The sequence below is a fragment of the Pelodiscus sinensis genome, chromosome 22, assembly GCF_052426305.1.
Source record: "Pelodiscus sinensis isolate ZL-2025 chromosome 22, ASM5242630v1, whole genome shotgun sequence".
Taxonomy (NCBI): Eukaryota; Metazoa; Chordata; order Testudines; family Trionychidae; genus Pelodiscus; species Pelodiscus sinensis.
The window spans coordinates 27050124-27067010 of record NC_143073.1 but is presented as its reverse complement, the minus strand read 5'-3'; the positions used below and the strand labels follow the sequence as shown (position 1 = coordinate 27067010).

Sequence of the window (16887 nt, the reverse complement as noted above, 5' to 3'; positions counted from 1 at the left end):
GCGGATGGGTTTGTGCGGGATGTGCCCCTGGGGACTGGCCAGGGCAGGGCTCAGGCTGGCGGCTCTAGTGGTCACTGGGGAGGAGGCCGGTCTGGGGGCTCTGGGCCAGGCCCCCCCCCACTGGGGGGCGATTGATGGGCACTGGACACAGGCTCTGCCCCCTGGGGTACGGGGGGGTGGCGCAGGGACCCCAGGGCCTGGGATGGAGGGGCTTGGCTCTGCCCCCCGACAGCTTCTCACCGGAAGGTGGGAACTGGCTGCCAAACGGCGCCCGTTTATTTGCATACATGCAAATGAGCCCCTGGAATAATTTGCATAAGAGAAGCTCAAGGAAAGGGGCTGAACCACCCGCCCAGAACAGCTCCTGCCCCCTACTCTGCGCCGTGCGGGTGGGGGATGGGGGGGCTCCGTATCGCCCATTACAGCCCTGGGCGCAGCCCCCCTCCCGGGACTCCATCTCCCACAAGCCTTTGCTGCTCGTACTCCGTTTCCCAGCATGCACCGCTCCCCACCCCTAAAGTTCCGCTTTGCCTCCCCCTCCCCGCTTGCCACGTCGAGGCAGCGCAGCGATCACTCGGCCGCGCTGGACCCGGGGGCAGGTGAGGGGAGCCGTCGCCATGGCAACCCGGGATGCAGGCATTCCGCATCCTCCCCGCTGCGCCCCCCGCGCCGGGCCAGCTCCTCCGCTTCTCCCCCGCACCCTGTTCATCTCTCCCCCCAGGCCCCACCCCCCCATCCCCTCCCCTTGAACCAGCCCACCCCCCGCCTTTCCTCTCCCCCCTCAGCCTGCCCCTGCTCCCCAGTCCCTTCGTGGCGCACCTGGGAGATGGGGTGGGAGGCCAGGGCCCCGTTTCACCTTATCCCCCTCCTGTCTCCACAGCCCCAGGAGCCGAGCCAATGGCCACGGAGCATCTCTTCCACCCGGCCGCCGAGGAGGAGACCGTGGGCCCCCTCGGCACCAAGTAGGGGTCATGGGGCTGGGAGCAGGGCGGGGGGTCAGTGAGGGACCCCCCCGGGTGGGGAGGGAACGGGGAGGAGCTTAGCAGGGTTGCTGTGGGGCAGGGAGCTGCATGGGGGATCAGTGGAAGGTTCTGTGCAGCAGGGAGCTGGACCAGGGATCGGGGGGGGGGGGGCGCCTGGGGCAGGGACAGAACATAAAAACATCAGAAGGGCCACACTAGGTCAGACCCAAGGTCCATCTAACCCAGGGTCCGTCTGGTCCCTGCCCAACCTGGCTAATAGCTATTGAAGGGCCTAATCTCCATGGACTTACCGAGCTTTTTCTGAGCACTGTTATAGTCCTGGTCTTCACTACATCCTCTGGCGAGGAGTTCCACAGGTTGACCGTGTGTGGCGGGAATAAATCCTGCCTTTGGTTTGTTTGAAACCTCCCGCATTTTGGTGACCCCTCGTGTTCTGGGAACAAGTTAACAACTTTTCCCTTTTCCCACAGCACACGCGGTTTTACTGATCATATTCCCTCTCAGCTGTCTCTTTTCCAAGCTGGAAATCCCAGTTGTATTAATCTCTCCTCATATGGCCGCCGTTCCAAACCCCTCATCCTTCGTGTTGCCTATTCCTGAACCTTGTCCAGCGCCGAGAGCTTTGGGATCGGCCCCCCCCCCCCCGTCTGCGCGCAGGTTCCGGGCGCCCCACGGATTCCCAGGCGATGAGATTCGTCGCAGTGGCTCCGTGGCTCCGTGGCTGCGGGCGCTGGCGGCGCTGGGGGACTGTTCCGAGGACTCTGCGCGGCGCCGCCCGGGTCTCTGCAGCGCTTGTAGCTACTTCAGCCCCAGCGTCGCCGCAGCGTCGGGATCCCGCGTCCCACCGGCGTCGCTCTGCACTCGCCAGCGCGGGGCTCCTGCCGCCGTGGGGCTGCCCCTCCCCTGGGCCTGTGGGAGCCTCCTGACTGTTCCCAGGCTGCTCCCGGCTCCCCTCTCCTGCGCCGCTCAGTGGCGCCTGCTCCCCCCATGAGCCCGGCCCTGTGACTGGGGGGCAGGATCGGGCCCCTGGGGCGCAGCTCACCCCCCTGAGACCCGCCCTGTGTCCTGCCTTCCCCCAGCGACCCCCGGAGAGGCCCTGCCCCCCCCTGGCAGCCTCCTTCCCCCTCCTCTGCCGAGGGGCCTTGTCAAGGGCTTGTGGGACCCCATGTGCGCTGCAGCCCCCAGACCCGTCCCCAGGCCTCTGGGCCCCTCCCCAAGCGTGGGGTGGGGGGGCAGGACCCCCCCCGGCAGACCCACCTCGCTCTGCCCCCCAGGCTGGGTTCCCCTGGGTCGCACCCGTCTGGGCTGCCCCAGCGTCCCAACCAGTCTGCCGGGCGCAGGCCAACCGCCAGGGGCTGGGAACCCCCCCTCCCACCCCAGCCGTCAGTGGGGCAAAGACTCATGGAGTTTCCCCAAGGAGCAGTGCAGGGATCTGTGGGGATGCCGTGGGGCAGGAGCAAGGCGGGGGGGTCAGTGGAGGTGCCGGGGGACAGGGACCTGTGGTGATGCCATGGGGCAGGAGCAAGGCGGGGGGGTCAGTGGAGGCGCCATGGGGCAGGCAGTGGGGCAGCGGCTCCAGCAGGGGGCGCTGCGACTCAGAGCTCCCCCCCCTCCTACCCCCCAGGATCTCCATCCCCGCTCTGCTGCCCCAGGGCCCGGCCAAGCAGTGGCTGGAGCAGCGCCGTGCAGCCGTGCGCCCCTGGGCCAGCTTTGTGGACCAGCGGCGGTTCGGGAAGCCCCGCAACTTCGGGGAGCTGTGCAAGCGGCTGGCGCACAACGTGGAGTATTTCCAGAGCAACTACCTCTTCGTCTTCCTCGGCCTCATCGCCTACTGCCTGTGAGCCGCGGGGGGTAGGCGGGGGTTGGGGGGCTGTGTGGGGTGGAGGAGGCAGGGCTGGGGGGCTGTGTGGGGTGGGGGAGGCAGGGCTGGGGGGCTGTGTGGGGTGGGGGAGGTAGGGGCTGGGGGGGAGGTTGTGCTAGGTGGGGGAGGCAGGGACTGGGGGGGGAGGTTGTGCCGGGTGGGGGAGGCGGGGGCTGGGAGGGCTGTGCCGGATGGGGGGGCGGAGGCTGGGGGGAGGTTGTGCCGGGTGGGGGATGTGGGGGCTGGGGTGCTGTGTGTGGGGAGGGAGGCGGGTGCTGGGGGGGCTGTGCCAGGGTGGGGGAGGCGGGAGCTAGGGGGCTGTGTGGGGTGGGGGCTGGGAGGGTTGTGCTGGGTGGGGGAGGCGGGGGCTGGGGGCTGGGAGGGTTGTACCGGGTGGGGGAGGCGGGGGCTAGGGGGCTGTGTGGGGTGGGGGCTGGGAGGGTTGTGCTGGGTGGGGGAGGCAGGGGCTGGGGGCTGGGAGGGTTGTACCGGGTGGGGGAGGCGGGGGCTGGGGGGCTGTGTGGGGAGGGGGCTGGGAGGGTTGTGCTGGGTGTGGGAGGCAGGGGTTAGGGGCTGTGTGGGGTGGGGGAGGTAGGGGCTGGGGGGGAGGTTGTGCTAGGTGGGGGAGGCAGGGACTGGGGGGGGAGGTTGTGCCGGGTGGGGGAGGCGGGGGCTGGGAGGGCTGTGCCGGATGGGGGGCGGAGGCTGGGGGGAGGTTGTGCCGGGTGGGGGATGTGGGGGCTGGGGTGCTGTGTGTGGGGAGGGAGGCGGGTGCTGGGGGGGCTGTGCCAGGGTGGGGGAGGCGGGAGCTAGGGGGCTGTGTGGGGTGGGGGCTGGGAGGGTTGTGCTGGGTGGGGGAGGCGGGGGGCTGGGGGCTGGGAGGGTTGTACCGGGTGGGGGAGGCGGGGGCTAGGGGGCTGTGTGGGGTGGGGGCTGGGAGGGTTGTGCTGGGTGGGGGAGGCAGGGGCTGGGGGCTGGGAGGGTTGTACCGGGTGGGGGAGGCGGGGCTGGGGGGCTGTGTGGGGAGGGGGCTGGGAGGGTTGTGCTGGGTGTGGGAGGCAGGGGTTAGGGGGCTGTGTGGGGTGGGGGAGGTAGGGGCTGGGGGGGAGGTTGTGCCGGGTGGGGGGGCAGGGACGGGGGGGGAGGTTGTGCCGGGTGGGGGGGCAGGGACTGGGGGGGGAGGGGCTGGGGGGGGGAGGGAGGGGCGGGTGGGGGGGCAGGGGCGGGGGGGGGAGGTTGTGCCGGGTGGGGGGGCAGGGACGGGGGGGGAGGTTGTGCCGGGTGGGGGGCAGGGCGGCCTGTGTAAGTCTCGAAGGGGCAGGCTAGGGAGGACTGTGCCCTGCCCCCCTCAACTCTCTGCCCCCCCCACAGCATCACCTCCCCCCTGCTGCTCGTGGCCCTGGCCGTGTTCTTCGGGGCCTGTTACCTCCTCTACCTGCGCAGCCAGCACAGCCGGCTGGTGATGTTCGGTGAGTGGGACCCGGGGCCTCCCCTCCGACCCCCGGGCAGGGCTGGGCGGGCTCAGGGAGGTGGGGGAGGGGACACGGGGCCCCCTTAGCCTGGGCTGCCTCTGCCCAGGCCTGGCGAGGGGCCAGCAGCCGGGCTCACAGCCCCTGGGTTGCGGGGCCCCCCCAGAGCCCTGGGCAGTCAGTGGGCGAGGGGCCCAGCCGGGTACCCGCCACCCTCCCGTCCTGCGCGCCAGGGCCCAGCCGGAGGGGCCAGTTCCCCCGTGGCCCAGGCAGGGACCCGCCTGTGGTGCCCCTCACGCCGGGCCGGCTCCGGGGTGGCAGAGCCAGGTGAGCGGGCGCGCGGGGCTGCCTGGGCCCTGTTAGACGGGGCGGCCGCTCCCCTCCCCTCCCCTCCCCTCCCCTCCCGCCAGCACCCTGGGAGCCGGCCCCGCGTCCCTGCCTGGCCTGTGCGGGCGCTGCTGTGGCCGAAGGGGCAGGGTGCAGGTCCCTGGTGGGGGTACCCACTGCCCACCCGGACGAGGGATTGTGGGGGGGCACAGCCCCCAGACAGAGCCCCCCGAGGTGCCCAGGGTCACCCCCTTCCTGGCTCTCCGCAGGACGGGAGCTCAGCACGGCTCAGCAGTATGGCCTGGCCGGGGGCGTCTCCTTCCCCTTCTTCTGGCTGGCGGGCGCCGGATCCGCCGTCTTCTGGGTGCTGGGTGAGTAGCCCCTCCCCCGATATGGGGGTACCCCCAAGCCCCTCCTCCCAACCCCACCAGCTGCTGCCTCTGGAGGCCCCTGCCCTGTCTGTGGGGGAGGGGCAGCACCCCTCCCCAATCTGGGCCTGCCCCATGGGCTGTTCTCATGGCTGCTTCGGCCTCGCCGGGCTTGGGGGCAGCCCTTGGTGGGTCAGAAGGAGAAGTGGTGCTGGGAACAGTGGGGGGGTCGATGGGGGCAGTGGGAGAGGGGAGGTGGACATGGGGGGGGGAGGCTGAGCTGGGAGCAGCTGGGGCTGATGGGGGAAGTGGGGGAGGGGAGGCGGACCAGTGGGGCATTGGGCAAGGGGAGGCTGAGCTGATGGGGGGCAGCGGGGGAGGAGAGGTGGACCAGGAAGGTAGCAGGGGAGGGGAGGCAGAGCGGGGGGGCAGTGGCGGATAGTCTCTCTGTCGCCCCCTGCAGGTGCCACCCTGGTGGTGATCGGCTCCCACGCTGCCTTCCACGAGCTGGAGCTGGGGGAGGCTGACGAGTTGCAGATGGAACCCGTGTGATGGGACCCCCCCTTGCTGTTGCCTGGGGGGACAGGGACCCCTGACCATTCCCGCCAGCCTGCCAGACACCCCGACCCGGTCTCACCCCCCTCCTGAGCCCGCCACAGGGGATCTGCCCTGGCCCCGTGTCGCTGTCACCGTCCCGGCTGCTCCTGGGGGCGATTTGCCCCGGCACCCGCCCCGCCCCACATCCGTGTCTTCTGCCATTAAAGCAGTGGGGGAAGAAGGACCCAAAACCGTGACTTGAGTAGAAGTCCTGCTACTTTGTAAAACTGTAACTAAGTCGCAGTCAAAGTGTCCTTCTGGAAAACCACTTGAGAGAAAGAACAAACGTCTGGCGGGTGCTCAGGTATCCAGACGGAAACAGAGGCTGTTCTCACACGTCTCTCCTTAGTGGTTAACCCCTCACGTCATTGGAAGGCAACAGGATTTTTCACACACACACATTATATATACACACACATGCACACACCCTCTCTCTCTCTCTCTCTGACACACACACACACACACAGCCTCTCTCTCTGACACACACACATACACACAACCTCTCTCTCTCTGACTCTCACACACGCGCTCTCTCTCTGACACACATACACAACCTCTCTCTCTCTGACTCACACACACACACACCCTCTCTCTCTCTCTGACACATACACACCCTCTTTCTGACACACACACAACCTCTCTCTCTCACATACACACACAACCTCTCTCTGTCTCTCTCTGACACACACACACACATACACAGACACACACAACCTCTCTCTCTGACACACATACACAACCTCTCTCTGTCTCTCTCTCTCACACACACACACACCCTTTCTCTCTCTCTCACACACACACACAACATCTCTCTCTCACATACACATACAACCTCTCTCTGTCTCTCTCACTCTCACAACCTCTCTCTCTCTCTCTCTCACACACACACACAACCTCTCTCTCTCTCTCTCTCTCTCTCTCTCTCACACACACACACAACCTTTCTCTGTCTCTTTCTCTCACACACACACACAACCTCTCTCTGTCTCTCTCTCTCACACACACACACAACCTCTCTCTCTCTCTCTCTCTCTCTCTCTCACACACACACACACAACCTCTCTCTCTCTCTCATGCACACACACAACCTCTCTCTGTCTCTCTCTCACACACACACACACAACCTCTGTCTCTCTGTCTCTCTCATAAAGAGATAACTCAGCAGGTAGCTGCCGGGGCCCTGTATCAAATTCCTATATAAAAGAAAGACAATTTCTATCGCTATTAGATCGTCTCCGCTCTGCCGTTAACACGTTCTGACACCTTGTGGCGAGTCTCTGAAGGGACACTGGTTAGCGCTAAGATTGCAACACCCGGTAACCGCAGACAGAGACGGCCAGGACTCCTGGGCTCTCTCCGCTCTGGAAGGGGAGTGGGGCCTAGTGGTTACAGCAGGGGGCTCGCCGTAAAATCAGCACAGTCGTCCTGGGTCAGAGCAAAGGCTGGTCCGGCCCAGTGTCCCGTCTGCCTACGGTGGCCAGTGCCAGGTGCCCCAGGGCATCACCGCTAGAGGCATCATCAAATGAGCCGTCCCCTGTTGCCCAGTTCCAGCGTCTGGCAAATGGGCCAGGGACACGTGACGGCCCTTCGGGGTCCCCCGGTCCTGCACCCCCGGAGCACCCAGAACAGTCTCCACCAGCCCGCAGAGCAGAGAGGGCTTGGCTGAGTTTCCCAGCCTAGACGCGATGTGGCAATAAGAGGGGGCAGGGTGCCTCAGACCCCTTATGGCCCTTAAGGCCCTAGTCTCCAAGCCCCCTCCCTAGGCGTGGAACGAGGCGTACAGGCGGAATGGCTACCTAGTTCGAACTATCTAGTCCGTGCCGCGTGTAGCCGCGCGGCACGGGGTTCGCACTAGCCGGCTTTTAAAAATGGCGGCGCCGGCTTTATGCTAATGAAGCCCAGGAAATTCAAATCCCGGGCTTCATTAGCAAGTGCGGTATGCATACATTACCCCCCTAGTTAGAACTAGCGGGGTAGTGTAGACAGACCCTGAAGGAGTAAATCACATTTCCTGAGTCTATTTTCCCACGTCATTTGTGATTTTCTAGATCTAACATCCCCCCACCGGTTAATCATTCCCTTTCCTAGCTGAGACGTCCCAGCCTTGTTAATCTCTCCTCAGACGGAGGCTGTTCCTCACCCCCAGCATTTCTGGTCCCTTTCTGTCCCTTTTCCACGTCCAATAGATCTTTTTTCCAGATCTGCACCGTGTCCAAGACGTGGGCGCACTGTGATGTCAGGAGCGGCAACGTGATATTTTCTCTTATCTAGCCGTTCCTAATCATTCCCAATGCCCGGTTCGCTTTCGGGTTTCCAGACTGCGCTGCGCGCTGAGCAGATGTTTTCAGGGAACTGTCCGCAAGGATTCCAAGGTCTCTCTCTTGAGTGGGAACGGCTATTTTAGACCCATCGGTTTTGTGTGCAGAGTCGGGATTGCACTTCTCCACGTGCAATGCTTTGCACTTCTCAGCACGGAATTCCATCTGCCATTGTGCCCAGGCACCTAGGGGTGCGAGCTCCCTTTGGGACTCTGCAGTCTGCTCTGGACTTAACTCTTTGGAGTCATTCTGGGTATGTCTACACTACCCCGCTAGTTCGAACTAGGAGGGTAATGTATGCATACTGCACTTGCTAATGAAGCCCGGATTTGAATTTCCCGGGCTTCATTAGCATAAGCGGGGAGCCGCCATTTTTAAATCCCCGCTGCTTCGAACCCCGTGCAGCGCGGCTACACGGGGCTCGAACTAGGTAGTTCGGACTAGGGTGCCTACTCCGAACTACCGGTACACCTCGTTTCACGAGGAGTACCGGTAGTTCGGAATAGGAACCTAGTCCGAACTACCTAGTTCAAGCCCCGTGTAGCCGCGCTGCACGGGGTTCGAAGCAGCGGGGATTTAAAAATGGCGGCTCCCCGCTTATGCTAATGAAGCCCGGGAAATTCAAATCCCGGGCTTCATTAGCAAGTGCGGTATGCATACATTACCCCGCTAGTTCGAACTAGGAGGGTAGTGTAGACAGACCCTCTGTGGTATCTGCACCGTTTGCACCTCGCTATTTACCCCTTTCCAAGAACATTGACAAGTTTACAGCACTGGTCCCACGCAAAGCCCCGCAGCACCACACCCATTGCCCCTCCCTGCTTTGAAGTCCCTGCAATGCCTTGGTGAGTCTAAGGGTCCCTGGATGGCTGGAACGCCCAACCTTCCTCAGTCTTAGTCACCTGCCTCCCTTCCCTAGGGCGGACTCCCTGCCCCGGAGGCAAAGCTGCAGGCGCTCAGACAGCGAAGAGCCTGCGGCGCCCGGGCAGAGCGCGAGTATGAGGTGCCGGGGTTGACTGGCCCTGCCCCCGATGGCACCCAGGCGCACGTGGCAGGGCTCGAGCGCCTCGCACTGCCGGCTTGCGCACGTCTCCGTGGGGCTGGGCGTCGCGTGTGACTAAGTGCTCCGGAACTGGGCGTGGAGGAAGGAACAGCCCAAGTATCGCAGCCCTCGGTGCCGCAAGTCGAGTGCAACGCCCAGGGAAGGTGCTTGAGCACCGCAGTGCACGTTCTACTCGGGCAGCTGAGCCGCCTGCCACACGGGGGCTCCACGCCCCCCCCACAGGAGCCTCAGCCTCTGGCACGGGGTCTCCACGCCCCCCCCCGCCCACAGGAGCCTCAGCCTCTGGCACGGGGTCTCCATGCCCCCCCCCCACCCACAGGAGCCTCAACCTCTGGCACGGGGTCTCCACGCCCCCCCCCCCCGTCCACAGGAGCCTCAGCCTCTGGCACGGGGTCTCCACGCCCCCCCCCCACAGGAGCCTCAGCCTCTGGCACGGGGTCTCCACGCCCCCCCCCCCGCCCACAGGAGCCTCAACCTCTTGCACGGGGTCTCCACGCCCCCCCCCCCCCCGTGCTCACAGGAGCCTCAGCCTCTGGCACGGGGTCTCCACGCCCCCCCTCACCCACAGGAGTCTCAGCCTCTGGCACGGGGTCTCCATGCCCCCCCCCCACCCACAGGAGTCTCAGCCTCTGGCACGGGGTCTCCACGCCCCCCCCCCTCACCCACAGGAGCCTCAGCCTCTGGCACGGGGTCTCCACGCCCCCCCCCTCACCCACAGGAGCCTCAGCCTCAGGCACGGGGTCTCCACGCCCCCCCCCCTCACCCACAGGAGCCTCAGCCTCAGGCACGGGGTCTCCACGCCCCCCCCCCCCCCGTGCCCACAGGAGTCTCAGCCTCTGGCACGGGGTCCCGGCCCCTGTGGCAAGGCCCCGAAGGGCTTAGAGCCGCGTGGGAACCCTGGGGGGCTCCAGAGGTGCCAGGCCCGAGGGTGGTGGGGGCGAGCAGCTGGGGGCTTGTGTGGGGGCAGGTCCCTGGTGCTGTCTGGCCCGTTGAGCAGCCACGTCCCCTTCACACTCCAACGTGGCAGCTCACCCCCCGGCGCCTCCGGCCCCACCCAGCTGCTACCCCATTGCAGCCAGCGGGCATCGGGGTGCTTGCCCTTAAGGGCAGAGTTTGGGGTGGCCCGGCACCAGACCCTGGGGTCAGGCCATGTGGGGAGTAGGGGTGGCTGCGGGTGGGGTCAGGCCGTGTGGGCAGCAGAGAGGGCAGGGGGTGGGCCATGTGGGGAGTGGGGGTGGCCTGAGGCCAGGGGTCAGGCCGTGTGGGGAGTGGGGGAGGGGTCAGGCCTGTGGGGAGCGGGGTGGCTGGGGGAGGGGTCAGGCCGTGTGGGGAGGGGGAGGGCTGGGGGAGGGGTCAGGCCTGTGGGGAGCGGGGGTGGCTGGGGGAGGGGTCAGGCCGTGTGGGGAGGGGGAGGGCCGGGGGAGGGGTCAGGCCTGTGGGGAGGGGGAGGGCCGGGGGAGGGGTCAGGACCTGTGGGGGGCGGGGATGGCTGGGGGTGAGGTCAAGCCGTGTGGGGAGCGGGGGTGGCCAGGGGAGGGGTCAGACCGTGTGAGGGGGGGGGAGCGGGGGAGGGGTCAAGCCGTGTGGGGAGCGGGGGTGGCCAGGGGAGGGGTCAGGCCGTGTGGAGAGGGGGAAGCAGGGGGAGGGGTCAGGCCGTGTGGAGAGCGGGGGAGGGGTCAGGCCGTGTGGGGACGGGGGAGCAGGGGAGAGGTCAGGCCATGTGGGGGAGGGGGGGAGCGGGGGAGGGGTCAGGCTGTGTGGGGAGGGGGAAGCGGGGGAGGGTGTCAGGCCGTGTGGGGAGCGGGGGAGGGGTCAGGCCGTGTGGGGAGGGGGGGGAGCGGGGGAGGGGTCAGGCTGTGTGGGGAGGGGGGAGCGGGGGAGGAGGTCAGGCCGTGTGGGGAGAGGGGGAGGGGTCAGGCTGTGTGGGGAGGGGGGAGCGAGGGAGGGGTCAGGCCGTGTGAGGAGGGGGGAGCGGGGGAGGGGTCAGGCCGTGTGAGGAGGGGGAAGCGGGGGAGGGGTCAGGCCGTGTGGGGAGCGGGGGAGGGGTCAGGCCGTGTGAGGAGGAGGGAGCGGGGGAGGGGTCAGGCCGTGTGGGGAGCGGGGAGCGGGGGAGGGGTCAGGCCGTGTGAGGAGGGGGAGCGGGGGAGGGGGCCAGGCCGTGTGGGGAGGGGGGAGCGGGGGAGCGGTCAGGCCGTGTAGGGAGAGGGGAGCGGGGGAGGGGCCAGGCCGTGTGGGGAGGGGAGAGCGGGGGAGGGGTCAGGCCGTGTGGGGAGGGGGGGAGCGGGGGAGGGGCCAAGCTGTGGGGGGGGGAGCGGGAGAGGGGCCAGGCCGTGTGGGGAGGGGGGAGCGGGGGAGGGGCCAAGCTGTGGGGGGGGGGGAGCGGCAGAGGGGTCAGGCCGTGTAGGGAGGGGGAGCGGGGGAGGGGCCAGGCCGTGTGGGGAGGGGGGAGCGGGGGAGGGGCCAAGCTGTGGGGGGGGGGGGAGCGGCAGAGGGGTCAGGCCGTGTAGGGAGGGGGGAGCGGGGGAGGGGCCAGGCCGTGTGGGGAGGGGGGAGCGGGGGGAGCGGTCAGGCCGTGTAGGGAGGGGGGGGCGGGGGAGGGGCCAGGCCGTGTGGGGAAGGGGAGAGCGGGGGAGGGGTCAGGCCGTGTGGGGAGGGGAGAGCGGGGGAGGGGTCAGGCCGTGTGGGGAGGGGGGAGCGGGGGAGGGGTCAGGCTGTGTGAGGAGGGGGGGAGCGGGGGAGGGGGTCAGGCCGTGTGGGGAGCGGGGGAGGGGTCAGGCCGTGTGGGGAGGGGGGGGAGCGGGGGAGGGGTCAGGCTGTGTGGGGAGGGGGAGCGGGGGGGGAGGTCAGGACGTCTGGGGAGAGGGGGAGGGGTCAGGCTGTGTGCCAGGAGGGGGGAGCGGGGGAGGGGCCAGGCCGTGTGGGGAGGGGGGAGCGGGGGAGGGGCCAGGCCGTGTGGGGAGGGAGGAGCGGGGGAGGGGTCAGGCTGTGTGGGGAGGGGGAGCGGGGGAGGGGCCAGGCCGTGTGGAGAGGGGGGAGCGGGGGAGGGGCCAGGCCGTGTGGGGAGGGGGGAGCGGGGGAGGGGTCAGGCTGTGTGAGGAGGGGGGAGCGGGGGAGGGGCCAGGCCGTGTGGGGAGGGGGGAGCGGGGGAGGGGCCAGGCCGTGTGGAGAGGGGGGAGCGGGGGAGGGGCCAGGCCGTGTGGGGAGGGGGGAGCGGGGGAGGGGCCAGGCCGTGTGGAGAGGGGGGAGCGGGGGAGGGGCCAGGCCGTGTGGGGTTACTGGTGCGGTCCTTGCGGGGGTCCCGACCAGTCCTGGCCCTGCCATGGCCCAGCTCAGCCCCGAGTGCGGCCCCTGCCCAGTGGGGAAGCAGAGCGTCCCCCCGTCCCCCCGCGCCGCCGAGCTGGGCTGGGGGCGGGTCCCCGGGAGGGGCCCTTCGCGGGTGCTTCTCCCCAGCGGGGCTCCGCCTCGGGCCCTCGGGCACCCCCCTTGCTCTTGGCGGCGGGGATCCCAGTCAAGTCACGCGGAAGAGTCTGCCCCAGCCCGCGCTGCTCCGCCCCCAGGGATCCCGGCCCTGGGGCCCAGGTGAGAAGGCTGCCCGGGGTCCCTCCTCAGCGCTTTGCCCCCCCCAGTCACAGTGCCCCCCCCCCCCGCCAGTCCCAGCTGCTCGGCGAGATCACTGCTGGTTGTCTGCAATGACAGCTCCCCTCCCCGCAGCACACAGGGAAACTGAGGCACCCACTGGCTTCATTGCAAAACACTGAGAAACCTCCACACTCGCTGCCCCCCCAATTGTGGTCATTGGCAGGCGTCGTTCTGCTGAGCCGAGCTGAAGGGGAAGCAAAATAATGTTTCCTACCACCCCTCCCCCTGAGGGCTACCCCTGCTGGGGTGCAGGTGCCACACCTGGCCTGCCGCTGCTGAGTACAGTTCCCATGCACCTTCCTGCTGCTGGAGAATGGCTGCCGGGGTCTTCCCCGCCGTGATGGGGGTGCCTGTTGTCCCAGAAGACCCATTGGAGCCTGCCTGTCTAAGACACGTCCGGTGTCATATACACTGACTTTACCAGGACACTGATGTTCAGCAGATTATGAGTTTTAACTGATTCTTCACAAGGCAGATTTTGCACAGAAGGTATCACGGACTTGGCAAAGTGGTGCTAATAGTCATGTCGCCTGTCCTCAAGGGGGGCATGACAGCCCCGGCATGGCAGGAGCCTGCCCAGGTCAGTGGGGCTGCACTGGAGAAGGGGCTGTTTTAAGGGCAGTAATTTACGGTTTGTTGCAGCACCAAGCAGTCAGGCAAGAGCCCTGGCAGGACCTGGCTACTGGTACCAGGCTGAAGGGGAGTCCTGGTGACAAAGGGAGGGGGGGTTATTCATCTTGTTGACTGTGAGTTCAACTGTCCAGGCGTGTGCCTCGGTTTCCCCAGGCACTGCATGAGTGGTGAGATGGGGATGGGGCTGTTGTGTGACAGCCTCCCCCAAGCACACGCTGGCTCGTGCCCTTTGTATCCTGGGCCCAGGGGAGGGAGCCTTTTGCCAGGGACGCAGGACAAAGCTGGAGGAGGCTGGGCCCAGCAGCTGGGAGTGGGTGCGTCTCCGCTGGCTTGACGCAGGCCCTGGCTCTGGGCCCCATCCCTTTCCCAGCTGTGCCTGGCCCCTGTGCTGCCCAGTCTGGGTCCTGGGACCCCCCTTTGGGCTGGGAGCCCCCCTGGCTGCGGGGGGGGCAGAGCCCGGGGTGCCCCACACTCTGGTGACAGACCTGTGGGTCAGGCTGGCGGCTGCTGCCCCCTTAGTGTGTACCACGGGGTCCTGGGGGCAAAAGGCAGCAGGCACCAAAGGCCAAGCGTGAGCTGAGCCCCGGGGGCCGATGCGGAGATGGGGGGGGCGTGTGGGGTTCAGGTGGGGTCGGATCCTGATTCAGCTGGTCCCTGACCCCTCCCCACAGGCCTTTCCTCAGGGCCAGGCCGGCAGCTGGGCCCTGAACCCGACTCCCCGCTGGGCGGGGCCGAGACAGGAGGGGGCCAGAGTTCGGCCCAGCGAGGGGGAACCGGGGCCCATGGGCCTTGGGGGAAGGCCCTGCCAGCTCCGCTACAGCCTAGTGTGGGGCTGGTGGGGGGCCGCCCCATTGGCTGCCCCCAGTGACTGGGCTGGGCACAGCCCCCCCCACGCCCCCCTCACTCTCCTGGGGTCCCCACTCCCTGCACTGCTGCCTGGGGGGTGGGGGGGCCGGGCCCCAGAGCAGCCCCACCCCAAGCCCCAGCACGGGGGGGGGGGGCTCCTCCAGGCTCCACCCAACGTCAGTAACAGTCATCCTCTTTGGCGTCATGGCAACAGCCATTTCAGGTTGCCATAGCAATACCCCCCCACACACACACACACACAGGCACCAACTGGAGCCAAATCCTCTTACAGCAAATCTGCGTCACTGCGGGGGATGGGCCAGGAGGTTCCCGCTTGGGGGGGGGGCACATCATGCAGTGACAGACCCCCCCCATCTCACCCCCCTTGCCCAGGAATTCCCTGTCAGTCTCGGACTCCCCCCTCCCCCCAGTGTTGGGCAGTCCGGCGGCCCCTTGGCCGTGTGATCTCAGCCTGGTCCCATCCCCCACGGCTGCGCCACCTCCCCCCCATCACAAGGCGCCTGGGACACAGTGGGGACGGTGCTGGCGCCTGTAGTCTCTGTGTTCACTCCGTTTGCTTTGTGTTCTGTGTGATTCTAGTGTCCTGTGCTGCTCTGCCGCGACGGTGTGTGTTCGTGCCTCAGTTTCCCCGGGGCACTGCAGCACGCTCTGCACGGGGAGGGGGAAGGGGAGGCCGGGCGCGACTCACTGGGGAAGCAGGTTCAGTCTCTCGGGGCCAGGTGACAGTGAGCGCCTGGGGCCAGGAAGCAGGAGGCAGGGTGGCCTGGGGGCTGGGAGTGGGAGTTTTCCGCTGGCTGGGGGAGAAGGGAGCCTCGCTGGCCTGGGGGACCGGGGGAGGGGCCCAGAGCTGGGGCTCCGGGCCCCCGTCCCCAAGATGGGCTGTGCTGGCTGCTCCTGGGTCCTGTAACAAGACGTCTGAGCTGCGCTGTCCCTGGGACCCAATAGACCTTCTCTTCTACCTGCTGCCTGAGAGTCCCGCCTGGCTGTGGGGGGGCCCAGGGACCCGCCCCCCCACTCGGTGACAGCGGTGGGATGGGCTGCACCCCGTGGATGGAGCACCCGGCAGTGAGTGACTGGGCGCAGGGGAAGGAAGGGGGCTTGCAAGAGCCAGGCGTGCGGGAGGCCGGGAGAAGCGGTTCCAGGAGGGGCGGCGGAGTCTAACCTGAGTGTGATCGAGAAGGGGTGTCCCCCCCAGGAGGGGTTCCCCTGTGGACCGTGGTCCCAGGAGGCTGGGGGGGGTCTGTGATCTAACCCGGGGGGTTCTGACACCCCAGGGGGCCGGCACGCTGAGGGGCTCTCCCTGGGGATCGTGGGGCGCTGCAGCAGGGGCCTGGGACTCTGCACCCCGGGCCCAGCGGGGAGACGGCCCAGCCCCACCCCGAGGCGTCACAGGGGATCTGCACGGCGAACAGGCCATGAACCGGGCCCTGCCGGCGACGGAGGCCGAACTGGAGCCCGGGGTTCGTGTCTGCGCTGAGACGCCACCGACCGGCGGGGAGAAACGCCCTGGCGGGTGAGCAGAGGGACAGTCCAGCCGGCCCCTTGTCTCTGGTGAGCGCCAGACTTCAGGGCTTGAGTCCCGGTGCAAAGGGAAGCTGCAGCTTAGCCCCGAGCCGTCAGGGCACCAGGGGTGTCGGGCACAGCTGGGCCTGGCACAGAACTGGAAACACACGACGGCGGGCGCGTGCCCGGGTCGCTGGCTCCAGGAGAGGCCTTGCACCGTTTCGGGGCCCTGGTGGATCCCAGCGGCGAGCCAGCCCAGAGCCACCCAACGCTGGGGCTGAGCTGTGCCCAGGGCCCCGCGCTGCCCGAAGGGGAGGTGGGGACAGAGGTGGGCAGTGAGGGCGCGGTGCACGGAGCCAGCTGCCGTTGGGGCTGGGTAGACGCCCTGCAAGGAGGAATCAGCTTTTGGGAAAAGCCTCCAGCCGAGCGGGCGGCCGGCGCCGAAATCGAGAGGAAACGGGAGAGTCCTACCAGCGGCCAGGACGCGCAGAGCCGGGCAGACGCCGCCCCGCGAAGGAGGAACGGCCGGACTCCGACTCCTCTCGGGCACGCGGGCCACCCATAGACCGGCCCTGGGGTCGGGGGTCGCTGGGTGGGGCTGGGGGTGAGTAGCACCTGGCAGATCAGAGGAATCTGGCTGGTGTCTGAATGTGGCTCTAACTCGGCTGCCTGCCCCGGAGCTCCCGGGGAGATGGGGGGGCAGGGTCTGTGTCCAGCCCGTCCCCCTGGGCCCAAGGGGAGAGTTTCTGAGTGTTGCCCAAGGAGGGGCCTTGTGGAGCTGGGCAGGGGCGGGAGGGGGAGGGAGGGTCCAGCAGAGCCCAGCTAATGGCCCAGCTGCGGGCGAACGATGCCCCGGAGCTGGACCCTGGAGGCTGCTCCTGCCAGGCGGGGCCGTGGAGGAGCCCGGGCTAGGGACGGGGCCGAGTCCCGGCTGACTCTGGCGCGGAGAAGGGGCCAGAACCCCCCAGGTCCCCGGCGGAGTGACCCTGCTCAGGTCGGTCGCGTGGGGACATCGGGGGGACTGTGCTGGCTCCTGGAGCCACTGTGTTCCCGCGGATTTGGATTCACGCGTTGTGCCTCAGTTTCCCTGCAGCACTGCCTGTGTGGGGAGGGGGAGCAGGGCCCGACTCCCTGGGCCAGGTGACAGCAGGACAGAGCAGGGGGCGGGGCAGCCGGGGGCTGGGAGTCACACGAGGCTGCGGATGGGGGTGCAGGGCCTGGTGACCCCCCCTCTCCGTGGCGCTTGGAAGAGGCTCCGG

General features: G+C 67.9%; 1 protein-coding gene across 3 annotated transcripts; it reads left to right on the top strand.

Moving 5' to 3' along the window:
• Positions 1 to 381: 381 nt before the first annotated feature.
• Positions 382 to 5802, top strand: RABAC1 (Rab acceptor 1). Of its 3 annotated transcripts, XM_089772336.1 has the most exons (6): positions 450 to 599; positions 881 to 962; positions 2608 to 2820; positions 4216 to 4313; positions 4910 to 5011; positions 5472 to 5802. In XM_089772336.1, the coding sequence occupies exons 1-6, from the start codon at positions 497 to 499 to the stop codon at positions 5558 to 5560; spliced, it is 687 nt and encodes a 228-aa protein (XP_089628462.1). In that variant the 5' UTR covers positions 450 to 496; the 3' UTR covers positions 5561 to 5802. The 3 variants fall into 3 exon arrangements, with proteins under 3 accessions (XP_089628461.1, XP_089628462.1, XP_089628463.1); XM_089772335.1 differs by lacking the exon at positions 881 to 962 and having other exon boundaries at positions 382 to 599; XM_089772337.1 differs by lacking the exons at positions 450 to 599; positions 881 to 962 and adding an exon at positions 2409 to 2462 and having other exon boundaries at positions 2528 to 2820.
• The last annotated feature ends 11085 nt before the right edge of the window (positions 5803 to 16887 follow it).